General features: G+C 60.2%; 2 protein-coding genes across 4 annotated transcripts; both read right to left on the bottom strand.

The window, feature by feature from the left end:
• Positions 1-90: 90 nt before the first annotated feature.
• FLOT1 (flotillin 1) lies at positions 91-10,062 on the bottom strand. The gene is made up of 12 exons (XM_021553924.3): positions 9,898-10,062; positions 9,234-9,309; positions 9,064-9,154; positions 7,452-7,595; positions 6,002-6,121; positions 5,362-5,457; positions 4,672-4,824; positions 4,074-4,255; positions 3,199-3,244; positions 2,155-2,292; positions 1,400-1,555; positions 91-751 (listed from the first exon to the last, which is right to left on the bottom strand). The coding sequence occupies exons 1-12, from the start codon at positions 9,938-9,940 to the stop codon at positions 641-643; spliced, it is 1,356 nt and encodes a 451-aa protein (XP_021409599.1). The 5' UTR covers positions 9,941-10,062; the 3' UTR covers positions 91-640.
• Positions 10,063-11,473: 1,411 nt separating this feature from the next.
• LOC110483779 (class I histocompatibility antigen, F10 alpha chain) lies at positions 11,474-26,422 on the bottom strand. 3 transcript variants are annotated; one of them, XM_077789001.1, is made up of 8 exons: positions 26,294-26,422; positions 22,526-22,789; positions 13,221-13,493; positions 12,685-12,957; positions 12,504-12,605; positions 12,371-12,406; positions 12,219-12,251; positions 11,474-11,806 (listed from the first exon to the last, which is right to left on the bottom strand). In XM_077789001.1, exons 1-8 carry the CDS (start codon positions 26,361-26,363, stop codon positions 11,793-11,795), a joined length of 1,065 nt encoding a protein of 354 aa, XP_077645127.1. In that variant the 5' UTR covers positions 26,364-26,422; the 3' UTR covers positions 11,474-11,792. The 3 variants fall into 3 exon arrangements, with proteins under 3 accessions (XP_077645127.1, XP_077645126.1, XP_077645128.1); XM_077789000.1 differs by lacking the exon at positions 26,294-26,422 and adding an exon at positions 24,671-24,774; XM_077789002.1 differs by lacking the exons at positions 12,219-12,251; positions 26,294-26,422 and adding an exon at positions 24,671-24,774.
• Positions 26,423-27,318: the final 896 nt, after the last annotated feature.

Here is a 27,318-nt window from a genome sequence, read left to right on the forward strand (position 1 = left end):
TGGTGGCTCTTTGGGGACACAGTGGCACCTTGGGGACACTTCATTGACGTGGTGACACTGGGAGTAGTGACACTTTGGAGACACTGAAGGTGGTGACAGGACACACTTTATTGACATGGCGCTGCCGTGGTGGCACTTTGGGGACATGTGGGACAGGAAGACACTGCAGTGATGGCACTCTGGGGACACTGAGGACATAGGGTGGTGGTGACACTTTGAGAACATGGTGACATTTGGGGGTGCTGCTTGTGGAACATTTTGGGACATGATATTTGGCATGGCACTTTAGGGACAAAGTGACACCAGAGGGTGGTGACACTTCAGGACACTTTGGGGACAGACACCACAGGGGCATTTAGGGGACATGATGACATTGGGGCTGGCACTTCGGGGACACTGGGAACATGCTGACATCACAGCAGTGGCACTTTGGGGACATGCAAGGCATGGTGGCACTTTGGGGACAAAGGGACTTTGGGGCCGGTGGCACCTTAGGGGCCTCAGGAGCCACTGGTGGCACTTCGGGGACGCAGTGGCATTGGGATGTGGTGGCACTTGGGTGGCACTTTGGGGATACAGCAGGGTCCCAGTGGCTCTAAGGGGTGGTGGCACTTTGGGACACTGTGGGGATACTTCGGTGTCACTGGGGGGTGGCACTCAGGGACACTCTGGGGGTATTTGGGGACACTTTGGGGACATTTGGGGATGTTTCAGTGGCTCCGGTGCCACCCTCGGACTCCGTTGGGGTCACCTGAGGGGACAAAGTGGGGACGGGGGGACCTGGGGGTGTCACTTCCCCCAGGGGACCCCAAATGTCCCCAGAATCCCCAAAGTTTCAGCCCAAATCTCACCTGAGACCCCCAAAGCCACCCAGGGTCCCCCCAAATCCCCCCTGGGCCCCCCAAAAGTCCCCCAGACCCACCCTAAAATCCAGCTGGGACCCCCCAAATCCCCTCAGGGACCCTCCTCAGCCCATCCAGGATCCCCTAAAATCCCCCCAGATTCACCCCAAAATCCATCTGGGACCCCCAAACCTCACCTGGGACCTCCAAAATACCCCCTGGGCCCCCACAGATCCTCAAAATTCACCCTAAAATCCATTGGGGACCTCCCAAAATCTACTCAGAGACCCCAGTTTCCTCCTGGGACCCCAAAATCCCCCAAATTCACTAAAATAACACCTGGGATGCTCCAAACTCCACCTGGAACCCAAAATTCCATCTGGGACCCCCCCCAAAATTATTCTGGGATTCTCCAGATTCACCTGGGATTCCCCAAACCCCATCCAGGACCACCCAAAAATCATTCACAATTCACCTGGGGTGCTCCAAACTCCACTTGGGACCCCCAGATTCACCCCAAATCCCCTCTGGGATCCCCCAAACTCCCCCCAGCTCACCTGGGAGCCCCTGGCCAGCGCCCCCACGGCCCCCGGCAGCCGCGTCACCAAGTCCAGGATTTCCGAGGGGATTTTGGCCACCCCGACGGCCCCGGAGCCGCCCACGAGCGTCACCCGGCGCGTCCCCAGCAGCGGCTGCGCCACCGCCTCGGCCACCTGTCCCCAGCCGGGATCCCAAATCAGCCACAAATCAGGAATCCCAAATCAGCCCCAAATTTGGGATCCCCAAATCAGCCCTAAACCACCCCCACATCAGCCCCCAACCAGGATCCAAAATAAGGGATTTCCAAATCAGCCCCAAGTCAAGGATCTCAAAATCAGCCCCAAAACAGGATCCCCAAAATGTCCCCAAGTGTCCCCAAAACATTTCCATATCCCCAAATGTCCCCAGAATATCCACAAAGTGTCCCCAGTGTCTCCAAGTGTCCCCCAAAATGTCCCCAAAGTGTCCCCAGGTGTCCCCAAAACATCCTTAAAGTGTCCCAAGTATCCCCAAAACATTCCCTGGTGTCCCAAAAACATCTTCAAAGTGTCCGCAGTGTCCCCAAAACACCTCAGAACACCCCCACAGTGTCCCCAGGTGTCCCCAAACCATCCTGAAAATGTCCCCAGATGTCCCCAAAACATCCCCGAAGTGTCCCCAAAGTGCTCCCAAAATGTCCCCAAGTGTCCCCAAAACATGCCCAGGTATCCCCAAAACGTCCCCAAGCGTCTCCAGTGTCCCCAGAGTCCCCAGGTGTCCCCGCTGTCCCCACCTGGGGCAGTCTCTGCAGCACCAGATCCACCACGGCCGCGTCCTGGAACTGCCCGAAGGCCTCGGCCTTGGCCGCAGCCGCCGCGGCCTCGGCGCGGGCACGAGAGGCCACGGCCGCGGCACGGGCAGCGCCCGTCACCTGCGGAACGCGACACGGGATGGGGACGGGATGGGGACGTCGGAAACGGGACTGGGGACATTGATGGTGATCAGGGACACAAAACAGGATTGGGAACCCAGGAATGGGCACGAGAGGCCATGGCCATGGCACGGGCAATGCCCGTCACCAGCGGAGACACAAAACAGGATGGGGACTTCAGAAATGGGATTGGGGACTTCGGAAATGGGATTGGGGACATCAAAAAAAGAGTGGGGACACTGACAGAGGACTGGGGACACAAAATGGGGACAGAACCCCCAAAAATGGGATCAGGAACCCAAAAATAGGGACAGAGCCCAAGGAATGGGATCATGAACCCCAAAACAGGATCGGGACCCAAAACAGGATCAGGGACCCAGCACAGGACTGGGAACATGAAATGGGATCAAGAAACCAAAACGGGACTGTGGATATCGGGAATGGGATCAGGGACCCAGGAACAGAATCAGAGACACCAACACAGGATCAGGAACCCAAAACGGCATTGGGGACCCAAAACGGGATCGAGAACCCAGGAACAGGATTGGGGACATTGGAAATGGGGTTGGGGACATCAACACGGGATTAGGGACAGTGCAAACAGCGTCAGGGACTCAAAATGGCATCAGGGACACAAAATGGGATTGGGGACCCCAAAACAGGATAGGACCCCTGGAAAGGGGTGGCAGGACCCCTGAAGAAGGGATCAAGAACCCCAAAAATGGGATTGGGAACCCCAAAACGGGATCCGGACCCCCCGAAATTCTGGAAGAGCCAAAAATCCCCCAGAGAACAAAAAAATTCCCAGATTTGGGGCCACAAAATGCAACTGGGACCCCCAAAATCCCCTGAGGAGCCCCAGACCTCACCTGGCATCCCCAAAGCCCTCCGGGCCCCCAGACTCACCTTGAGGCTCTCAGCCTCCGCCTCCGCCTGCAGCAGCACCTGCGTCCTGTAGGGGGCGCCAAGTCAGGGGGTGGGGCTGCTCTTAAAGGGGCAATAGTGAAATATGACTGGGCCCACCAGAGTAGGGGTGTGGCTTATTCGAAAGGGGCGTGGTTTATGTTAAAGAAGCAATTGTGGGTCTTAAAAGGGCAATGGAAGCATGCAGGTGGGGCAATGTGTCTCTTAAAGGGGTCATGGCTAGAAAATGGGCTGGTGGGGCCCACCAAGGTACGATGGTGGCTGACTGGGAGGAGGTGTGGCTTCCCTTAAAAGGGCCACAGCTTTACCAAAGGTGGTGGGACCCACCATGGTGAGAGTGTGTCTCTCCTCAAGGGGTGGGGATTGTCTTTAAAGGGGCGATGGCTTCACACAAACTCCTGTGACCCACCACAGTGAGGGTGTGGCTTCCCCTTAAAGCAACATCACCTCTCTTAAAAGGGCAGCGGCTCGCCCCAGACTGGTGGAACCAACCAAAACACCACCACTGCTGACTGGAAGTGGGTGTGGCTCCTTCTTAAAGGGGCAATGGCTTCACCTTTAGGGAGGGACCCACCAGGAATAGGACTCACTGTAACAAGTAGGGCTTCTCTTAAATGGCTTCAACTTTACTGGGGGGTCCACCAGGTGTGTGACCCCCTTTAATGGGCAGGGCTTCTCTTAAAAGAGCAATGACTCCACTCAAACTGGTGGACCCACCACAGTGAGTGTATTATTTCTTAAAAAGGCCACACTTCTCTTAAAAGGGCAAGGCACCACTACACCACTACACCTGAGCAGAGGAGGGTGTGGTTTGTCCCTGGAGGGGCATGGCTGCCCTTAAAGGGGCGGTGTCTCACCGCTGTGCCTCGGCCAGCCGCTCCAGCCGGTAGCGCTCGGCCTCGGCCGGTTTGCGCACGGTGGCCTCGAGCTCCTGGCGGCGCCGCCCGACCTCCTGCTCCTGCAGCTGCACCCGCTGCGCCCGCTCCACCAGTGCCACCTCCCCGCGCTGCGCCGCGATGGCCTGCTGGGAACGGGCTGCCTGCAGGGGACACGGGGACAGGGGACAAGGGGACAGGTCACTAATCCATCCAGGGAGGGACACAGGGACAGGGCACACCAGGGACAGGTCAAAAACCGTTCAGGGGAGGGACACAGAGATAGGTAACAACATGCAGAGGCCCAGGTGCTTCTAGGGGGAGCTCAGGTGATCTGGAGGGGTCTCTTGGGTCACCTGGGATTTGGGAATCTGGGAAGGAAACCCCAGGATTTGGAGATTCCCAGTGTTCTGGAGGGGTCCCAGGTGCTCCGGGTGAGTTCCCAGGTTCCATTCCAGCCTCGCCAGGTCTGTTTGTTACGTGTCCCGGGTGCATTATCGGTCCCAGATATGTGCGTTACCTGTCCCAGGTGTGTTTGTTGCCTGTCCCAGGTGTGTCACCTGTCCAGGTGTGACCTCACCTGCAGCTGGAACGCCAGCTCAGCCGTGGCCCTGCGGGCGCTGACAGCTCCATCGCACTCAGCCTGGGCCACCTGGAAGTCGCGCTGGGCTCGCGCCGTGGCCTCCTCGCTCAGCAGCTGCGCCGACACCTGCTCCTGCCGCGCCCGCGCCTCCTGCAGGGACAGCGGCGCTGGGACCAACTGGGAGGGATTGGGAGGGACTGGGATGGACTGGGGAATGGGGTACTGGGAGCACTGGGGGTGTTGGGGCAGTTTGGGGGATGGGGGTACTGGGAGAGACTGGGAGGAACTGGAAAGGGACTGGAAGGGCACTGGAAGTACTGGGAGGGACTGGGGTACTGAGGGCATTTGGAGGGGCTGGACAAGGACTGGGACATGCTGGAGTGGGATTAGTGGGGAACTGGGAGAGTACTGGGAGCACTGGGAGCACGGAGGGTACTGGGGCACTTTGGAGAATGGGGTACTGGGGGCACTGGGAGGGGCTGTGAGGACACTGGGGAATGGGGTACTGGGGCTATCGGGGGTACTGGGAGCACTGGGATGAACTGGGGCCACAGGGAGAGCACTGGAAAGTACTGGGAGTACTGGGAATATTGGGGGTGTGACCCAGCTTCCCCCAGGTGTTCCCAGATGTTCCCAATATCCCCAGTGTTCCCAGGTGTGTCCCTAGATGTCCCCAGTGTCACTCACGCGGATCCCGGCATCGCGTTTGGCCTCGGCCTCTCCCACGCGGGCGTCGCGCTGCACCTGCGCCGTGCGGCCCTTCCCAAGGGAGCGCAGGTAATCCTGCACGGGGACACCCCTGTCACACCTGTGGCACCTCCCTGTCACCTGTGTCACCCCTCTGTCACACCCACACCACCTCCATGTCACACCTGTGTCACTCTGTCACCCCCGCACCTGCGCCATATGGCCCTTCCTGAGGGAGGGAGCACAGATAATCCTGCACAGAGACACCTGTGTCACCTCCTTGTCACACCTGTGTCACACCTCTGTCACACCTGTGTCACCCCATCCCCCCCAGACAAATCGCAGGAGTGTCTTAGGTGCCCCAAGTTGTGCCCAGGTGTGTCCCAATGTTGCCATCTTGTCCCTGGGCGTCTTCAAGTGTGTCCCAGGTGTGTCCTGAGTGTGTCTTGGTGGTGCCCCAGCTGTGCTCAGCTATCTCCAGCTGCCCCCCAGGTGTGCCCAGCTCTCCCCAGCTGTCCCCAGCTGCATCTAAGGTGTATCCTGGCTGTCCCCAGCTGTGCCCAGGTGCCCCAGCAATAGCTCAGGTGTCCCCAGCCATGCCCAGGTGTCCCCAGCTGTCCCCAAGCATGCCAGGTGTCACCTGCTCGTCGTGCACATCCTTGAGGGTGTAGCTGACCACGGAGATGCCCATGTTCACCAGGTCGGAGGAGGCCACGCGGAAAACCTGATCCGAGAACTTCTGCCGGTCCTTGTAGATCTCCTGGGCGGGGCCGGGGCGGGGCTTAGTGAGGCGGGGCTCAGATGGGGGCAGGGCCTGGCTGGGCAGGGCCCAAGAGTGGGGTTTAAGCTGGGCAGGGCTCAAGGGAGAGCAGCTCAGTAAGGTGGGGCTCAAGTTGGGCGAGGATTAGCAGGGTGCAGCCCAGAGGGGTGGGGTTTAGCAGGGTGGGGCTCAGTGGGGCAGGGCTAAACAGCTTGAGGCTCAAACTGGGTGGGGTTTAGTGGGGTGGGGCTCAAAGGGGCAGGGACAAAATAAGGTGGGCTTAGCAGAGAAACGGCACGGGGCTGGTGGGCGTGGCTTATCTAAAGGTGCCAGGTGGGCGGGGCTTTTTCCTGGGGGTGTGGCTTGAGCCAAGTGGGCGTGGCTTTGGACAATGGGTGGAGCCAGATCACTGTGGCTTTGTTTGGGGGTGTGGCTTGTACAAAGGTGTGGGATAGGGGGGCGTGGTTTGACCCAGTGGGCATGGCTAGCTACAAAATGGGCATGGCTTGAACCAAGGGGTGGAGCCAGGTGGGCATGGCTTGGGATTGGGGATGTGGCTTGAGTCTTTGGGGCCTGGAATGAGCCAAAGGGGCGTGGCTTGACCCCAGGGTGGAGTGAGGGGAATGGCTCAGTTTAACGGGTGTGGCTTGACCCAAAACGGGCATAGCTGGAGCAAGGAGGTGGTGCGAGTTGGGTGTGGCTTGTGCAAGGGGTGGAGCCATGGGTGTGGTTTGTACTGGGTGGAGCCAGGTGGGCATGGCCCAAACTGAGGGGGGGGTCAGGATTAAGGCAGGGGTGTGGGTTGGCCTGGGGAGTGTGGCTTGAGTCATGGGGTGGGGGCTGGTGGGTGTGGCTGTGAGATGGAGTGGGGTTTATACTGGGACAGAGCCAAGATGGCAGGCGGGACATGACAGGGATGGGGCAGGTGTGGGTGTGGCTTTAAAGGGGGTGGGGCCAGGGAAGGAGATTTGTGAGCAGGTGGGTGGGGCTTTAACAAGAGTGGCATCTTTGGGGTGTGGCTTCACCAGTGGGTGTGGCCTCCTCCAGGGGTGGGGCCTTTCAAGGGGTGGAGCTTATGGGCCAAATGGGGGAGAGGTCTCTTAAAAGGCCACATCCCACCCCAAAGGGAACGGGTGACCTGTCCCTGAGGGGGTGTGTCCATCCAGGTGGGCACGGCCACCTCAGGGGCGTGGCTCCTGAGATCTGGGCCTTCTTAAAAGGGACACATCTCATCCCAAGTGGGGAGTGTTTGGTTGGCTCCCAAGTGGGTGTGGCTGTTCTGGAAGGGGCGTGGCTTCTCCAAAATGGGCATGGCTCCCCCCAGCCCCACCTCCACAGTCATGTGGGCCATGATGGCACGCTGGTGGCCCTCCAGCGTCTCCAGGGCGATCTGGCCGATCTCGCTCTCCGATTTTCCCAGGAACATCTGACAGGCAGCTGCGAGCATCTCCTTGTTCTGCCCCTGGATCTTCACCTGAGGGGGGACTGGGATCACCTGGGGATCCCCCAGCCGCCCCTGGTATCCCCCAAAATTGCCACGGCCCTTTTAAGGTGTAGGTATGGCATTGCCCTTTTAAGAGGCTGGTTGCTTGACGGTGGGGACCACCAGGGCGTGACCATTTTAAGGGGTCTCATCCTCTTGGAGGGGGCTTGGGGGTCCCCACCAACCCCAGCCCATTTTTGGGGGTGTCTTACCCCTCTTAAAGGAGTCCCCACCAACACAAGTCCCTTTATAAGGGAGGTCAAGACCCCCCCCATAGGTTTTTGGGGTCCCCACCACCCCAAGCCTGATCAAGGATTGGACCTTGACCCCTTTAAGAAGGATTTAGGGAGGTTGTCCCATCACAAACTTTTAGTTTTTTAAGGTTTTTTAAAGTGTTTTAAAGGGTGTTTAAAAAGTTTGTAAGGTTTTTAATAGGTTTTTTAAGGGTTTTTTAAGAGTTTTTCCCTTCTCAAAGATTTTTTGGGTTCCACCACTCCAATCCCCTTTTTAAGGAGAATTCCCCCTCCCATCCCAGGGTTTGGGGATCTCCCAAACTTCGAGCTCCTTTCAAGGGATTCCCCACCCCCAAATGCCCTTTTTAGGAGTGTTTTTACCCCTTTAAATGTTTTCGGTGGGCCCCACCACTCCAAACCCCCTTTAAAGGGCTCCTCCCCTTCCCGCCTTTGTTTTGCACCACGATTGCCGCTTTAAGAACACCCTTAGGTGGGCCCCACCACAACCTCCATTAAAAGGGCAACGCCGCCCAGGTTGGTTGGGGCAGGGGAGCCCCGGGGGGGATTTGGGGGTTCCCGGGGAAATCTGGGGGTGCCAGGGCGAATTTGGGGGGTCCTGGAGCATTTCTGGAAGGCTCCAAGGAGATTTCAGGTGCTCAGAGTGTGAGTTTTAGGGTCCCGAGGGGGTTTTCGGGATACCTGTGTGGGATATTTGGGGTTCAGGGGGAGGATTATGGGAGTTCCTAGGGAATTTTGGGGGTCCTGAGAGGAATTCTTGGGGTTCCCAAAGTGACTCTGGGGTTCTGAGTGGATTTTTGGGGGCTCTGAATGAGGTGTTCAGAGTCCCAGTGGCTGTTGGGGACCAGGGAGGACTGGGGTTTCTGAGGGACATTCTGGAGATCCCGGTGGGGATTTTGGGGCATCCTGAATGTATTTTTGGGGGATTTTTGTGGGTCCAGAAGGAGATTTTTGGAGTTTTGATGGGCGATTTTTTAGGGTGTCCAGGAAGGGATTTTTGGGGATTCCAAAGTGGGGACTTTAGGAAGCCAAGGTGGGGATTTTTAGGGTATTTTTGGTAGTCCAGGAGGGGATTTTTGGAGGATTTTTGGCAGTTCCGATAGGGGATTTTGGAGATCCAGGAGAGGATTTTTGGGACGATTTCTGGGATGTTTTTGGGGTATTTTTGGGGGTACTTTGAGGTGGCTTTTGGAGCATTCTGGGGTTACCTGGGCGATGCCGGTGACGGAGATTGGCACCCCGTGGCGGGTGTAAACCTTCTCACTGCGCACGGGCAGCGTCAGCGTGTTCAGGGAGATCCTGGGGGGGCCGGGGGGGTCACCCCAAATCTCGGGGGATCCCCCCTGAACCCCAGAAAACCCCACCAGCCCCTGCTCACCGCTGGATCTGCTGCAGGCAGGGGATCACCAACACCCGGCCCCCGGCCACCATCACCGGGGGGCTGCGGCAGAAACCTGGGGGGCACCGAGAGCTGGGGGGGACCCCAAAACCCCGGGGGGACCCCAAAACCCCGGGGAGGACACGGGGACATCCCCAAGAATCACGGGGAGGGGTCTGGGGGAGACCTCCAGGAATTTTTGGGAGGGGAATTTGGGAGGAAAATTTGGGGGAGGGACCCCAGGAGGCCTGGGGTGGGGGAATGGATTGGGGGAGACCCTCGGGGTGGGGGTTTGGGGGTCCCTGGAGGGGTTGGGGGGGTTGGGAGGGGTCCAAGGAGTCCCCGCGTGGGTTTGGGGGTCCCGGGGGAGTTCCCAGGAATTTTGGGGGAGGGATGCCAGGGGTTCCCTGGAGGGCTTCGAGGGGATTTTGGGGTTTTCCGGGAGTTTTTGGGGTTTCTGGGAGTTCCTGGGAAATTTTGGGGGATTTGGGGGTTCCCAGGAGATTTTGAGGGGGAGGATGCTGGGGGTCCCCAGGAGTGTTTGGGGGGAAATTCGGGGGGTTCCTGGGAGTTTTGGGGGGGTTCCCTGGAGGTTTAGGGAGGATTCTGGGCGTTCCCGGGAGTTTTGGGGGACCCCAGGAGCCCCCGGGCCCCCCGAACTCACCCGACACCACCATGGCCTCGTTGGGGCCGCAGGTGAAGAACATCGCGGCGGGGGAGAGCCGGGGGGCGATGGGACCGATGGGGATCAATCGCTGCCGACCGTGATCGCTGGGAGCGATGGGATCGATCGGGATCGATCACGACCTACGTCCACCGCCCCTGTCCCGGCAGCCCCCGCGCTCGCTACTTCCGCGTTAGCGCGGTGACGTCACCGAACGCGCGGTTTCCCATTGGCTGCCGTGCCAACGGCGGGAAGGAGAGATCTGTTCTGCCTGGCAACTTGTGACGTCACTGATTCCCCGGCGCTCCATTGGCTGCGCCCTGCTCAGATTGCCGTATTACCCATGGAAATGAACAATTTCAGTTCGGGATGAACCTGAGGTGAGGGCAGTGACGGGGTCCGGGGAGCTCCAGACCATGGCCGGCTCCTGGTCAGCTCCTGGTCAGTTCATGGTCAGCTCATGGTCACCCCATGGCCATAACCGCATTACGGTCATCTCACAGCCATGGAGGTGTCATGGTCATCTCATGGTCTTGATCACCACATAGCCACAGTGTGCTGTGGTCATCTCACGGTCACCTCTTGGTCAAGATCCTGTCATGGCCACAGTCATGGTCATCTCAAGGCCTTCATCATTTCATGGCCATGGTGGTGTCATGTTCATCCTGTGGTCGTCTCATTGTCCCGATCATCTTATGGTCATCTCATTCTCATGTCATTGTCGCTTCATTGTCACCTCATGGCCACCATCACATCAGGGCCACCTCAAGGCCATGGTTGTGCCATGGCCAACCCATGGTCATCTCTTGGTCCAAATCATCTTGGTCAGCGTTGTGGTTGTGTCATGGCCATGGCCATCCATGGTCATCTCAGGGTTGTGTCGCTCATGGTCACTCTCACAGCCATCTCGTGCTCGTGTCATGGCCGTGGTCATGGCCAGGGAACCTCTCTGAGATCCCGAGCCCAGATTTTGGGACACTCAAGGACCACTGGGGACAGCGAGGCCTGGTCTGACCCCTCCCCCCATCCCACTGTCCCTCCAAGAACCCAACATGGCCAAACCCTCCTGGGGACACCTCAGACATTGGGCATGGAGCAGGAAATGAATGCCAGGAGAAGGACTCAGGCATAGCTGGCAAGTCCCCATCCCAGTCATGATGTCCCCATTCCCACTCCTGGTGTCCCCATCCCGCTCCTGGTGTCACTAACCCGCTCCTGGTGTCCCTATCCCACTCCTGGTGTCCCTATCCCAGTCCTGGTGTCCCCATCCCAGTCCTGGTGTCCCCATTCCCACTCCTGGTGTCGCCATCCCACTCCTGGTGTCCCCATCCCAGTCATGATGTCCCCATTCCCACTCCTGGTGTCCCCATTCCCACTCCTGGTGTCCCCATCCCAGTCATGATGTCCCCATTCCCACTCCTGGTGTCCCCATTCCCACTCCTGGTGTCCCTAACCCACTCCTGGTGTCCCCATTCCCATTCCTGGTGTCCCCATCCTGCTCCTGATGCCCCCATCCCTGTTCCCATTCCTCCCAATCCTATTCCTGCGTCCCAGAGAGGAAAAGCTGGACACGAGAGGAGGGAACATGGATTTATTGTCCCAAGCAGGATTTATTGCCCCAAACAGGATTTATTGCCCCAAGCAGGATTTATTGCCCCAAACAGGATTTATTGCCCCAAACTGGATTTATTGCCCAAAGCGGGATAATTTCTACCAGAACTGAACCACTGGGAATATTTGTGGTTCTTCCCTCTAAAAGACTGCGAAATAGAAAACAGCAAATTGATCAGTTAGCAAGAGTTGTGGGGTGGGTGGGAGCAGCGGGATGAGCTCTGCTGGCAACTCTCAGCTTTCCTGGGAAGAGGGAAGAGGCTGGATGCAGCTCCATGGATCGCTCAGGCGGTGATTCCTGTCAGGATGAGAGAGGATCACAGTGTCACCCTGTCCCTGTCCCCATTCCACAGGACAGATGTGGCTGGAGCCCATGGGGAGCGGGACCTGCTCCAGAATCCCACCTGATCCCACCTCAATCCTGCTCCATGCATCCCATCCCATCCCATCCCATCCTGCCCTGATCCTGCTCCATCCACCCCACCCAATCCTGCACTGGAATCTCTCCCTGATCCCACTCCATCATTCCTGCCCCAATCCTGCTCCATCCATCACAAATTATCCCACTCCAGAACCCAGCCCCAATTCCACTCTACAATTCCCCCTGATCCCACTCTGGACCCCTGCTCTGATCCAGAATTCTTCCCTGATCCCAGTCCATCCATCCTGCCCTGATCCCCCTCGAATCCCACCCTGATCCTGCTCTGTACCTGCAGCTGAGCCATTAATTCCCACATCCTTTCCTGCAGAAAGAGAAGATCCATGAGATTCCAGCATGGATCACACACTGGGATTAACCCCAGGATCCATCCTGGGATCCACACAGAGGGGACCCAGAGCTGGATCCGCCACTGGAACTCACCGGCTGCCACGTTGTATCCACTCCTGTCCCTCTTCCCTGTGGAAACAAAGTGGGATCAGCGTCGGTGGCACAGGATTCCCAGAACAGTGTGGCTGGATCCGTGCCCCTTCCCAACCCCCATCCCATGTGTTACCGGATTGGAGCTTCCAGACACCGACTGCAATGAGGACAACAAGGATGGCAGCGATGATGGACACAGCGACCGCCACGGTGAGAATGCTGCCAGACTTCGGCTCTGGGAAACGTGGGATAGTGAGGACGGGAATCCCCATTTGGGAATTCCAAATTCCCAATTCCCACATTCCCAGCCTCACCCCAAGCGAAGATCCCGGGCTCCAGCATTCCGGGATGCTCCACCCTGCACCGGTACAGCTCCCGCTCCTCCGGCAGCGCCTCAATCCTGGCCCAGGTGTGGAAGGTGCCGTCGCTGTTGGGAACGATCCCGCCCCACTCCGTCTCCTGATTCAAGGTTGTATTCTCCTTCATCCAGCTGACTGCAATGGTGTTGGGGTAGAATCCGTACGCGTGGCAGGACAGGATCAGCGTCCCATGTTCCTCTTTTCCGGACACGTGGACATCAGGGGGCTCTGGAATGGGATAATTACGGAATTCATGCACGGAATTCCACGGGAATGGCATTGGGGTGAGCTCTGCCCATGGAATTCCCATTAGAATGGGACTAGGGTGAGCTGTACCCATGGAATTCCCAGTGGAATGGGATGAGAGTGAAATCTGACCATGGATTTCCATGGGAATGGGATGGGGGTGAGATCTACCCTTGGAATTCCACAGGAATTACCGTGTTCCCAAGTTCTCCATTCCCAAATCCCCGCAGGAATTCTGCTCCCACCTTTGCGCTCCAGCTCCTTCTGCCCGTATCCAACGTATTTCCGGAGCCATTCCGGGCAGACGTGCTTCAGGTAATTCGTCCACCTCTCAGCCTCCTCCTCCTGCTCCCAGCGTCTCCTGGTGATCTCGGCAGCGCTGTCGGCCGCCACGAATCCCCCGGATCCCAGGTCAAAGGAGATGAAATCCCGCCCGTCGTAGCCATCCTTGTAGGATCCATGGACAGTCCCGTCAGACAGGAGGTCACAGCCATAAACATGCAGCCGTGTGTGGAGACCTGGGGGGATTGTACCCACAGAGACCCATGGAATTGTGTCCCGGCCACACAGAGCCCCATCCCAGCCCTATGGAGCCCCCGAGTCTGATGGAGACCCACAGAGCCTCATTCCAGCCCCCTGGATCCCCATGGATCCACATCCCAACCCCACGGATCCCATCCCAGCCCTACAGATCCTATCCCAGCCCCACGGATCCCATCCCAGCCCCACAGATCCTCATCCCAACACCATGGATCCCATCCCAGCCCCACAGATCCCATCTCTAGCCCCATGGATCCACATCCCAGCCCCATAGATCCTATCCCAACAACACGGATCCCATCCCAGCCCCACAGATCCACATCCCAACCCCATGGATCCCATCCCAGCCCCACAGATCCACATCCCAACCCTATGGATCCCATCCCAGCCCCACAGATCCCATCTCTTGCCCCATGGATCCACATCCCAGCCCCATAGATCCTATCCCAGCCCCACGGATCCATCCCAGCCCCACAGATCCACATCCCAACCCCATGATCCACATCCCAACCCCATGGATCCCATCCCAGACCCACAGATCCCATCTCTAGCCCCATGGATCCACATCCCAGCCCCAGAGATCCACATCCCAGCCCCACAGATCCTATCCCAGCCCCAGAGATCCACATCCCAGCCCCACAGATCCTATCCCAGCCCCAGAGATCCACATCCCAGCCCCACAGATCCTATCCCAGCCCCACAGATCCATATCCCAGCCCCACAGATCCATATCCCAGCCCCATAGATCCTATCCCAGCCCCACAGATCCCATCTCTAGCCCCATGGATTCACGTCCCAACCCGCTGGATCCCATCCCAGACCCACAGATCCAATCCCAGACCCCATATCCCATCTCTAGCCTCATGGATTCACATTCCAGCCCCACAGATCTCATCCCAGCCCCATGGATCCTCACCCCAGCCTCCCAGATTCCATCCCAGCACTATGGGTCCCCAATCCAGCCCCACTGATCCCATCCCAGCCCCATGGATCACAAGATATTCCATCCCAGCCGAATGGATCCCCATTTCAGCCCCTTGGATCCCTGTGAATCCACAGCTCAGACCCACAGATACCATCCCAGACCCATGGATCCTCATCCAAGCACTACAGATCCCATCCCAGTCCCACAGATCCCATCCTAGCCCCACAGTTCCCATCCCAGCCCCACAAATTCAATCCCAGCCCCATGGATCCCCATCCCAGCCCCATGGATCACAAGATATTCCATCCCAGCCTAGTGGATCCCCATTTCAGCCCCTGGAAGTCCTCTGAATTCACATTAGAGGCCTATAGATCCCATCCCAGCCCAGCCCTATAGATCTCCATCTCAACCCCACAGATCCCCATTCCACCCCACAGATGCCATCCCAGCCCCAGAGATCCCATTCCATCCCCATGGATCCCATTCCACCCCACAGATCCCATCCCAGCGCCAGAGTTCCCACCCCAGCCCCACAGATCCCCATTCCACCCCACAGGTCCCATCCCAGCCCCACAGATCCCATCCCAGCCCCACAGATCCCATCCAAGCCCCACAGATCCCATCCCAGCCCCATGGATCCCATCCCAGCCCCACAGATCCACATCACAACCCCACAGATCCACATCACAACCCCATGGATCCCATCCCAGCCCCACAGATGCCATCTCTAGCCCCATGGATCCACGTCCTAACCCAATGGATCCCATCCCAGACCCACAGATCCCATCTCTAGCCCCATGGATTCATGTCCCAACCTGCTGGATCCCATCCCAGACCCACAGATCCAATCCCAGACCCCATATCCCATTTCTAGCCTCATGGATTCAAATTCCAGCCCCACAGATCCCAGACCAGCCCCATGGATCCTCATCCCAGCCTCCCAGATTCCATCCCAGCACTATGGGTCCCCAATCCATCCCCACTGATCCCATCCCAGCCCCATGGATCACAAGATATTCCATCCCAGCCGAATGGATCCCCATTTCAGCCCCTTGGAACCCTGTGAATCCACAGCTGAGACCCACAGGTAACATCCCAGACCCATGGATCCTCATCCAAGCACTACAGATCCCATTCCACCCCACAGATCCCATCCCAGCCCCACAGTTCCCATCCCAGCCCCACAGATCCCCATTCTACCCCACAGATTCCATCCCAGCCCCACAGATCCCACCCCAGCCCCACAGATCCCATCCCAGCCTGACAGGTCCCATTCCATCCCCATGGATCCCATTCAATCCCCATAGATCCCGTTCCACCCCACAGTTCCCATCCCAGCCCCACAGATCCCATTCCACCCCACAGATCGCATCCCAGCCCCACAGATCCCATTCCACCCCACAGATCCCATCCCAGCCCCACAGATCCCATTCCACCCCACAGTTCCCATCCCAGACCCACAGATCCCATTCCACCCCACAGTTCCCATCCCAGACCCACAGATCCCATTCCACCCCACAGATCCCATCCCACCCCCACGGATCCCATTCCACCACACAGTTCCCACCCCAGCCCCACAGATCCCCATTCCACCCCACAGATCCCCATTCCACCACCACAGATCCCATCCCAGACCCACAGGTCCCATCCCAGCGCCACAGATCCCCATTCCACCACCACAGATCCCATCCCAGACCCACAGATCCCATCCCAGCCCCACAGGTCCCATCCCAGCCCCAGAGATTCAACCCCAGCCCAACAGATCCCATCCCAGCCCCACAGTTCCCATCCCAGCCCCACAGATCCCATTCCACCCCACAGATCCCATCCCAGCCCCACAGATCCCATCCCAGCCCCACAGATCCCCATTCCACCCCACAGATCCCCATCCCACCCCACAGATCCCATCCCAGCCCCACAGATCCCCATTCCACCCCACAGATCCCATCCCAGCCCCACAGATCCCCATTCCACCCCACAGATCCATATCCCAACCCCATGGATCCCATCGCAGACCCACAGATCCCATCCCAGCCCCACAGATCCCCATTCCAGCCCCATGGATCCCATTCTACCCCACAGATCCCATCCCAGCCCCACAGTTCCCATCCCAGACCCACAGATCCCATTCCACCCCACAGTTCCCATCCCAGCGCCACAGATCCCACCCCAGCCCCACAGAATCCATCCCAGCCCCACAGATCCCATTCCAACTCACAGATCCCATCCCAGCCCCACAGATCCCACCCCAGCCCCACAGATCCCATCCCAGCCCCACAGGTCCCATCCCAGCCCCAGAGATTCAACCCCAGCCCCACAGATCCCATCCCAGCCCCACAGATCCCATTCCACCCCACAGATCCCATCCTAGCCCAGAGTTCCCATCCCAGCCCCACAGATCCCACCCCAGCCCCACAGATCCCATCCCAGCCCCACAGATCCCCATTCCACCCCACAGATCCCATCCCAGCCCCACAGATCCCCATTCCACCCCACAGATCCCATCCCAGCCCCACAGATCCCATCCCATCCCACAGATCAAATCCCAGCCCCACAGATCCCATTCCGGCCCCACAGACCCCCATTCCACCCCAGAGTTCCCATCCCAGCCCCACAGTTCCCATCCCAGCCCCACAGATACCCATTCCACCCCACAGATCCCCATCCCAGCCCCACAGATCCCATCCCAGCCCCACAGATCCCCATTCCACCCCACAGATCCCATCCCAGCCCCACAGGTCCCATCCCAGCCCCAGAGATTCAACCCCAGCCCCACAGATCCCATTCCATCCCCACAGTTCCCATCCCAGACCCACAGGTCCCATTCCACCCCACAGATCCCATCCCAGCCCCACAGATCCCATCCTAGCCCAGAGTTTCCATCCCAGCCCCACAGATCTCACCCCAGCCCCACAGATCCCCATTCCACCCCACAAATCCCATCCCAGCCCCACAGATCCCATTCCACCCCACAGATCCCATCCCAGCCCCACAGATCCCATTCCACCCCACAGATCCCATCCCAGCCCCACAGATCCCATTCCACCCCACAGATCGCATCCCAGCCCCACAGATCCCCATTCCACCCCACAGATCCATATCCCAACCCCATGGATCCCATCGCAGACCCACAGATCCCATCCCAGCCCCACAGTTCCCATCCCAGCCCCACAGATCCCATTCCACCCCACAGATCCCATCCCAGCCCCACAGATCCCATCCCAGCCCCACAGATCCCATCCCACCCCACAGATCAAATCCCGGCCCCACATACCCCCATTCCACACCAGAGTTCCCATCCCAGCCCCACAGTTCCCATCCCAGCCCCACAGATCCCATTCCACCCCACAGATCCCATCCCGGCCCCACAGATCCCCATTCCACCCCACAGATCCCATCCCACCCCACAGATCAAATCCCAGCCCCACAGATCCCATTCCGGCCCCACTGATCCCATTCCACCCCACAGATCCCATTCCACCCCATAGTTCCCACACCAGCCCCACAGATCCCCATTCCATCCCCACGGATCCCATTCCACCCCACAGATCCCATCCCATCCCCACAGTTCCCATCCCAGCCCCACAGATCCCATCCTAGCCCAGAGTTGCCATCCCAGCCCCACAGATCTCACCCCAGCCCCACCTATCCCCATTCCACCCCACAGATCCCATCCCAGCCCCACAGATACCCATTCCACCCCACAGATCCCCATTCCACCCCACAAATCCCATCCCAGCCCCACAGATCCCATTCCATACCACAGATCCCATCCCAGCCCCACAGATCCCATTCCACCCCACAGATCCCATCCCAGCCCCACAGATCCCATTCCACCCCACAGATCGCATCCCAGCCCCACAGATCCCCATTCCAGCCCCATGGATCCCATTCTACCCCACAGATCCCATCCCAGCCCCACAGTTCCCATCCCAGACCCACAGATCCCATTCCACCCCACAGTTCCCACCCCAGCCCCACAGGTCCCATCCCATCCCCAGAGATTCAACCCCAGCCCCACAGATCCCATCCCAGCCCCACAGATCCCATTCCACCCCACAGATCCCATCCCAGCCCCACAGATCCCATTCCACCCCACAGATCGCATCCCAGCCCCACTGATCCCCATTCCACCCCACAGATCCCATCCCAGCCCCACAGATCCCCATTCCACCCCACAGATCCATATCCCAACCCCACGGATCCCATCGCAGACCCACAGATCCCATCCCAGCCCCACAGATCCCCATTCCAGCCCCATGGATCCCATTCTACCCCACAGATCCCATCCCAGCCCCACAGTTCCCATCCCAGACCCACAGATCCCATTCCACCCCACAGATCTCATCCCAGCCCCACTGATCCCCATTCCACCCCACAGATCCCATCCCAGCCCCACAGGTCCCATCCCAGCCCCAGAGATTCAACCCCAGCCCCACAGATCCCATCCCAGCCCCACAGATCCCCATTCCACCCCACAGTTCCCATCCCAGCCCCACAGATCCCCATTCTACCCCATGGATCCCATCCCAGCCCCACAGTTCCCATCCCAGCCCCACAGATCCCATCCTAGCCCAGAGTTCCCATCCCAGCCCCACAGATCCCATCCCAGCCCCACAGGTCCCCATTCCACCCCACAGATACCATCCCACCCCACAGATCAAATCCCGGCCCCACAGACCCCCATTCCACCCCAGAGTTCCCATCCCAGCCCCACAGATCCCATTCCACCCCACAGTTCCCACCGCAGCCCCACAGATCCCCATTCCACCCCACAGATCCCATCCCAGCCCCACAGATCCCATCCCAGCGCCACAGATCCCACCCCAGCCCCACAGATCCCATCCCAGCCCCACAGATCCCCATTCCACCCCACAGATCCATATCCCAACCCCATGGATCCCATCGCAGACCCACAGATCCCATCCCAGCCCCACAGATCCCATCCCAGCCCCACAGATCCCCATTCCAGCCCCATGGATCCCATTCTACCCCACAGATCCCATCCCAGCCCCACAGTTCCCATCCCAGACCCACAGATCCCATTCCACCCCACAGTTCCCATCACAGCGCCACAGATCCCACCCCAGCCCCACAGAATCCACCCCAGCCCCACAGATCCCATTCCAACTCACAGATCCCATCCCAGCCCCACAGATCCCACCCCAGCCCCACAGATCCCATCCCAGCCCCACAGGTCCCATCCCAGCCCCAGAGATTCAACCCCAGCCCCACAGATCCCATCCCAGCCCCACAGATCCCATTCCACCCCACAGATCCCATCCTAGCCCAGAGTTCCCATCCCAGCCCCACAGATCCCACCCCAGCCCCACAGATCCCATCCCAGCCCCACAGATCCCCATTCCACCCCACAGATCCCATCCCAGCCCCACAGATCCCCATTCCACCCCACAGATCCCATCCCAGCCCCACAGATCCCATCCCATCCCACAGATCAAATCCCAGCCCCACAGATCCCATTCCGGCCCCACAGACCCCCATTCCACCCCAGAGTTCCCATCCCAGCCCCACAGATCCCATCCCAGCCCCACAGATCCCCATTCCACCCCACAGATCCCATCCCAGCCCCACAGGTCCCATCCCAGCCCCAGAGATTCAACCCCAGCCCCACAGATCCCATTCCATCCCCACAGTTCCCATCCCAGACCCACAGGTCCCATTCCACCCCTCAGATCCCATCCCAGCCCCACAGATCCCATCCTAGCCCAGAGTTGCCATCCCAGCCCCACAGATCTCACCCCAGCCCCACAGATCCCCATTCCACCCCACAAATCCCATCCCAGCCCCACAGATCCCATTCCACCCCACAGATCCCATCCCAGCCCCACAGATCCCATTCCACCCCACAGATCCCATCCCAGCCCCACAGATCCCATTCCACCCCACAGATCGCATCCCAGCCCCACAGATCCCCATTCCACCCCACAGATCCATATCCCAACCCCATGGATCCCATCCCAGCCCCACAGTTCCCATCCCAGCCCCACAGATCCCATTCCACCCCACAGATCCCATCCCAGCCCCACAGATCCCATTCCACCCCACAGATCCCATCCCAGCCCCACAGATCCCATCCCAGCCCCACAGATCCCATCCCACCCCACAGATCAAATCCCGGCCCCACAGACCCCCATTCCACACCAGAGTTCCCATCCCAGCCCCACAGATCCCATTCCACCCCACAGATCCCATCCCGGCCCCACAGATCCCCATTCCACCCCACAGATCCCATTCCACCCCATAGTTCCCACACCAGCCCCACAGATCCCCATTCCATCCCCACGGATCCCATTCCACCCCACAGATCCCATCCCATCCCCACAGTTCCCATCCCAAACCCACAGGTCCCATTCCACCCCACAGATCCCATCCCAGCCCCACAGATCCCATCCTAGCCCAGAGTTGCCATCCCAGCCCCACAGATCTCACCCCAGCCCCACCTATCCCCATTCCACCCCACAGATCCCATCCCAGCCCCACAGATCCCCATTGCACCCCACAAATCCCATCCCAGCCCCACAGATCCCATTCCATCCCACAGATCCCATTCCACCCCACAGATCCCATCCCAGCCCCACAGATCCCATTCCACCCCACAGATCGCATCCCAGCCCCACTGATCCCCATTCCACCCCACAGATCCCATCCCAGCCCCACAGATCCCCATTCCACCCCACAGATCCATATCCCAACCCCACGGATCCCATCGCAGACCCACAGATCCCATCCCAGCCCCACAGATCCCATCCCAGCCCCACAGATCCCCATTCCAGCCCCATGGATCCCATTCTACTCCACAGATCCCATCCCAGCCCCACAGTTCCCATCCCAGACCCACAGATCCCATTCCACCCCACAGTTCCCACCCCAGCCCCACAGATCCCCATTCCACCCCACAGATCCCATCCCAGCCCCACAGGCCCCATCCCAGCCCCAGAGATTCAACCCCAGCCCCACAGATCCCCATTCCACCCCACAGTTCCCATCCCAGCCCCACAGATCCCCATTCTACCCCATGGATCCCATCCCAGCCCCACAGTTCCCATCCCAGCCCCACAGATCCCATCCTAGCCCAGAGTTCCCATCCCAGCCCCACAGATCCCATCCCAGCCCCACAGGTCCCCATTCCACCCCACAGATCCCATCCCACCCCACAGATCAAATCCCGGCCCCACAGACCCCCATTCCACCCCAGAGTTCCCATCCCAGCCCCACAGATCCCATTCCACCCCACAGTTCCCACCGCAGCCCCACAGATCCCCATTCCACCCCACAGATCCCATCCCAGCCCCACAGATCCCATCCCAGCGCCACAGATCCCACCCCAGCCCCACAGATCCCATCCCAGCCCCACAGATCCCCATTCCACCCCACAGATCCATATCCCAACCCCATGGATCCCATCGCAGACCCACAGATCCCATCCCAGCCCCACAGATCCCATCCCAGCCCCACAGATCCCCATTCCAGCCCCATGGATCCCATTCTACCCCACAGATCCCATCCCAGCCCCACAGTTCCCATCCCAGACCCACAGATCCCATTCCACCCCACAGATCTCATCCCAGCCCCACAGATCCCCATTCCACCCCACAGATCCCATCCCAGCCCCACAGGTCCCATCCCAGCCCCAGAGATTCAACCCCAGCCCCACAGATCCCATTCCATCCCCACAGATCCCATCCCAGCCCCACACGTCCCATTCCATCCCCATGGATCCCATTCAATCCCCATGGATCCCGTTCCACCCCACAGTTCCCATCCCAGCCCCACAGATCCCCATTCCACCCCACAGATCCCATCCCAGCCCCACAGATCCCCATTCTACACCATGGATCCCATCCCAGCCCCACAGATCCCATTCCACCCCACAGATCCCATCCCAGCCCCACTGATCCCATCCTAGCCCAGAGTTCCCATCCCAGCCCCACAGATCCCATCCCAGCCCCACAGATCCCCATTCCACCCCACAGTTCCCATCCGAGCCCCACAGATCCCATCCGAGCGCCACAGATCCCACCCCAGCCCCACAGATCCCATCCCAGCCCCACAGACCCCACTCACCCCCGCTCTGGTTGTACCGCTCCCGCGCTGTCTCCAGGTCCCTGGCAGCCACGTGCTGGTTCCTCTCCCAGATCTGGGTCTGCCCATCCCAATATCCCGGCTCGACTCCATCCTTTATCCACTGCGTCAGCGGCTCCACCCGGCCCCGCTCGCTGTCGTAGCGCGTGAAGGGGATCCCATCCACAAACCCAATGGACATGAACTGGGGGACCCCCGGGCTGGGCTCTGACACCGCCACATCCAGGTAATGCAAGGAGTGGAGAACTGGGGGGAAACAGAGATTTGGGGGGGTTGAGGGGGTCATGGATCAGTGAAAGGGGAACTGGGAGAGCTGGGAAGGGGTTTGGGAATGCTGGGGCCAAGGAAAGGTTGTGCAGAGCTGGGAGAGCTGGGATGGACAGGAAAGGGCGTGCAGGGGGGTCCTGGTGTCCAGGAATGAGGGCTCAGAGGGATCCAGGGCTACGGAAGGAGCGTGCAGGGACTGGGAGAGGCGGGATGGGGGTTCCAGGGGATCCCTGTGCCCAGGAAAGGGCATCCAGGGGTCCCCAGTGCCAAGGAAAGAGGGGGCACAAGGTGGGCAGACCTGGGAATAGGAGGCTCAGGGGTCCTTGATGTAGAGGTAAGGGGGGGCTGGGGGCTGAGAAAAGCAGGAATGGGGGCCATGGGGGCTCAGAGACAAGGAAAAGGGGGGTCTGGGGACTGGGGAAGCCAGAATGGATGGGAAAAGGAGGCAGGCAAAGGGGAACTGGTAATGGATAAGGGGGTGCAGGGAGCTGCCAGTGCCCAGAACTGGAAATTCAGGGGGGTCCCAGGGTCCACAATCCCTCTGGGACCCTCCCGGACTCCCTGGAGCCCTTCCACAAGACATGCCAGAAGTGAAGAATGGGGGGAACACAGAGACTGGGGAGCTGGGGGCATCCAAGGTCAGAAGTGGAACTGGGAGAGTCAGAAGGGTCTAAGGTTCAAGGAAGGGACTGGGAGAGGCAGGATGGGATCCAGGGGGTCCCTGGGCCCACAAAAGGGGGTCTAGAGGTCCCCGGTGTTGAGGGAAGTGGGGTCTGGGAGCTGGGAAAGGCAGGAATGGGGAGCCAGCGGGTCCCTGGTCTCGGGAAAGGGGGGCCTGGGGCTGGGAGAGGCGGGCGGATCCCGGGGACGAAGCTTCGGAGACGGGAAAGAGACCGAGGGAACGTGGGGGGATGGGACAGCTGAAAAGGGGAATTCCAGGGAGATCATCTGGGTTCCTCTGGATCCCTGCAGCGGCCCCCCGAGATCCCTGGGGACCCTGGGACCCTCTGGGACCCCGTTTCGGGAAGTGGTGGGAGTGGAAAGCAGGAGAGACACGGAAAGTTGGGAGATCTGGGGGGTCCAAAGGTCAAGGAAAACGGCGGGTCTGGGGTCTGGGAAAAGCAGGATGGCCGGAAAAGGGAGAGCAGGGAGTCCCCGAGCACTGTGGGGGTGCAGGGGGATCCGTTTCCCGGATAAGGGGGTGCAGGAGGGTCCCAGTACCAGGAAATGGAGATTCAGGGGTCTCCCAGTGCCCAGGAACGGGGGGTCAGAGAGGATTCCCTGCCCAGGAATGGGGGTTCAGGAGGGTTCCTGTCCACGATTTGGGGTTCAAAGGGATCCTGACCCCCAGGAATGGGAGATCCGGTGGGTCCCGGGGCTGGATAAGGGGCTGCAGTGGGGTCCCACTGCCAGGAAATGAATGTTCATGGGGTCGATGCCGAGGAACGGGGGTTCAGGAGGGTTTCCCTGCTCAGGAATGGGGGTTCAGGGGATTCTCTTCCGAGAATTCGGGGTTCAAGTGAGTCCCGGTGCCAGACAAGAGGGTACAGAGGGGTCCCGGTGTCGGAAATGGGTGTTCAAGGGGGTCCCGATGCTCAGGAATGGGGGCTCAGTGGATTCTGAGGCCCGGGAATGGCGATTCAGGGGGGTTTCTCTGACCAGGAATGAGGATTCAGGGGGATCCCAATGACAGATAAGGCGGTACAGGGGGTTCCGGTGCTGGCGAAGGGGATTGAAAGTGGTCAGTGGATCCAAGATGGGATTCAGGGGAGCTCCCCTGCCCGGTAATAGAAGTTCAGGAGGATCCCGGAGCCCGGAAATGGAAGTTCAGGGGGTCCCGGTTTTGGGGTTCCCACTCACCTTTCGTCGTGCTCCCCGGGTCCGCCAGGAGCCCCAGGAGCCCCAAGAGCAGCCCCAGCCGCAGCGCTGGAGCCATGGCGCTGCTCCGCTGCAGCCCCGAGCACTGCCCTGGCCCCGCCCCGGCCCTGGCCCCGCCCCCAGAGCCGCCTCCGGCCCCGCCATTGGCCCCGCTATTTCCTGTCCACCAATGGCAGCTGGCTCTGGTACTGACGTCACCGGTCGCCGGGTAGATCCCGGCCTCACAGGTTGGGACGCGGAAACGAAAGTGACCGGGGAGGGCGCGAGGGAGGGGGGACGGGGGAATTCCACAGAATTCCTCCGGATCCCTCTGGATCCCCGCTGCGACCGCCCTGGAGCCCTCTGAGAACCACCTGGGGACCCCTGGGACCCCCCTTAAGAAAGCGCCGGGAGTGGAGAACTGGGGGTCACGGAAATTTGGGAGCTCTGGGGGTGCAAAGGTGAAGGAAGAGGGCGAGTTTGGGGCCTGGGGGGGGCGGGATGCCCAGGGAGGTGGGCAGGGGGTACCAGAACACGGGAAGAGGGTCCAGGACGGGATCCCAGTCGCGGATAAGGGGGTCCCTATGCCCAGAACCTGAGGTTCAGGGGTTCTCCGGTCAAGAAAAGGGGGGTGAGGGCAGTGGGGGGACCAGGGGGTCCCCGGGCCCAGGAAAGGGGTGCACGGGGCCCCGCTGTTGAGGAAGGTGGTGGGTGGGGGCTGGGGAAGGCAGAAGTGGGGGTCCAGGGGGTGCCGGGCTCAAGGAAAAGCGGGGGCGGGGGCTGGGAGAGGTGTCAGCGTCTCCCAAGCTGCGTCCCCGGGATCCGCTAAAGCGAGACCGGGGAAAGGCGAATTCCAGGGGATTCATTTGGATCCCACTGGATCCTCGCTAAGATACCCTGGGGCGTGGGGGGAACGCTCCGGGAGCCCTGGAACCCCTTCCAGGAAACGCCGGGAATGGAAAATTGGGAGGACACAAAAATTTGGGAGATCTGGGGGTCCAAAAGCCGAGGAAAAGGCGGGACTGGGGCCTGGGAAGGGCGGGATGGCCGGGAATGGGGGTGCAGGGGGTCCCAGAGCACTGACGGGGGTGCGGGGAGATCCCAGTCCCGGGTTAGGGGGTGCAGAGGGGTCCCGGTGCTGGAGAAGGGAGTACAGGGGATTCCCCGTGCTCGAAAATGGGGATTCAGGGTGTTCCTGTGCCGGGAAATGCGGGTTCAGGGAGAGTTTCCTTCCCGGAGTTCAGGGTTCAAGGGGGTCTCCATGATCGCGTTTCCGGGGGCGCCGGTGACCAGAAGTGGGGGTTCAGGGGTGTCCCGGTGCCAGGTGAGGGGGTACAGGGGTGTCCCGGTGCTCCCGAAGGGGTTGCAGGGGGGTCGGGGTGGCCGTAAAAGGGCGCTCAAGGGGGTCCACGTGCTCAGGAATGGGGGTTCAGGGGGATCTCATTGCCGGATAAGGGGGTGCAGGGACGTCTCGATGCTGGGGAGGGGGATTGAGGTTCGGAGGGCTTCCCCTGCCCGGGAACGGGGATTTAGAGGGGTCCCGGTGCCCGGAAATGGAAGTTCAGGGGGTCCGGGTGCCCGGGAGTTTCAGTTCTGGGGGGTCCCGGTTTCGGGGTTCCCACTCACCTTTCGTCGCGGCGCTCGGGTCCCCCAGGAGCCCCAGGAGCCCCAAGAACAGCCCCAGCGCCGGAGCCATCGCAGCCGCCCCGATCGCGGCTCTGGCGCAGCTGGAGAGACGCGAAAGCGAAAGTGCCGAGGGAGCGCGGGGGGAGGGGAAAAGGGGAGGGGAAAAGGGGGAATTGCTGGGAACGGACCGGGATCCCCTCCTGGCACCCCTCCGGATCCCTCGGGGATCCATCTGGGACCCTCCACGGCCGCGCCCTGCGGGACCCCCGGGCCGGGCCGTGCTCAGCTCCCGGGCCCTGCGCTCCAGCTCTGCCCGGACCCCGCTGGGCTCGGCCCAAAGCCGGGCAAGCACCGGGAGCAGCGGATCCCATTTTTCCTGCGTTGCGGGTCTGACCCTCGGCGGAGCGGGACTGGGCACTTGGACCTCGATCCCCGATTCCTTCTCTCTCTCTGCTATTCTCTCCCGTTCCTTTGGGGGATCATAAATCCCAGAGCGGCTGCAGAGCCCCGTGCCCAGACCGGATTTCCCAGCAAAGGGAGGCATGGGGGTGATGTGCCCCGGGCTGGCTGGGAATGGGGGCCCGGGGGTCCCCGGGGTCACGGAAACGGGGGATCCAGGGGCTGGGAGAGGAGGATACCCGGGAAAGGGGGTGCAGGGGGGTGTTGGTGCAGGATAAGGGAGTGCAGGGGGGTCCCAGTGCCCGGGAATGGGGTGAAGGAGGGCAGAATCTGGGGAATGGCAGTGGCTGCCGGGAAAGGACCAGGACAGGCTGGGATGGACTGGGACAGACTGGGAAAAGAACCCACTGGGAGCAGAACTGGGGCACCAGGGATCATACTGGAATATACTGGGACCCTACCGAGGGCCACCGGGAACAACTGGGAACATGCAGGGGACAGTTGATATACTGGGAGAGACTGGAAGTGGTTTGGATCATTCTGGGACTGACTGGAATCATACTGGGAGTGATCAGATCTGTAGTAGGGGTGAATAGGAGAAACTGGAATAAAGCAGGGGGCAACTG

Source organism: Lonchura striata, chromosome 29 (assembly GCF_046129695.1).
Source record: "Lonchura striata isolate bLonStr1 chromosome 29, bLonStr1.mat, whole genome shotgun sequence".
Classification (NCBI taxonomy): Eukaryota; Metazoa; Chordata; class Aves; order Passeriformes; family Estrildidae; genus Lonchura; species Lonchura striata.

What these genes read in the sequence shown, in the direction of transcription:
- FLOT1 (XM_021553924.3), bottom strand. Translation starts at nt 9,940, where the DNA reads ATGTTCTTCACCTGCGGCCCCAACGAGGCCATGGTGGTGTCGG. An exon ending in CGAGGCCATGGTGGTGTCGG is followed by an intron (nt 9,310 to 9,897) that starts GTGAGTTCGGGG and finishes GGTGCCCCCCAG; the next exon opens with GTTTCTGCCGCAGCCCCCCG. An exon ending in AACGCGATGCCGGGATCCGC is followed by an intron (nt 4,825 to 5,361) that starts GTGAGTGACACT and finishes CTGTCCCTGCAG; the next exon opens with GAGGCGCGGGCGCGGCAGGA.
- LOC110483779 (XM_077789000.1), bottom strand. Translation starts at nt 24,746, where the DNA reads ATGGCTCCAGCGCTGCGGCTGGGGCTGCTCTTGGGGCTCCTGGGGCTC. An exon ending in CCCGGGGAGCACGACGAAAG is followed by an intron (nt 22,790 to 24,670) that starts GTGAGTGGGAAC and finishes GTTTCCCCCCAG; the next exon opens with TTCTCCACTCCTTGCATTAC. An exon ending in TGGATACAACGTGGCAGCCG is followed by an intron (nt 12,252 to 12,370) that starts GTGAGTTCCAGT and finishes CTCTTTCTGCAG; the next exon opens with GAAAGGATGTGGGAATTAAT.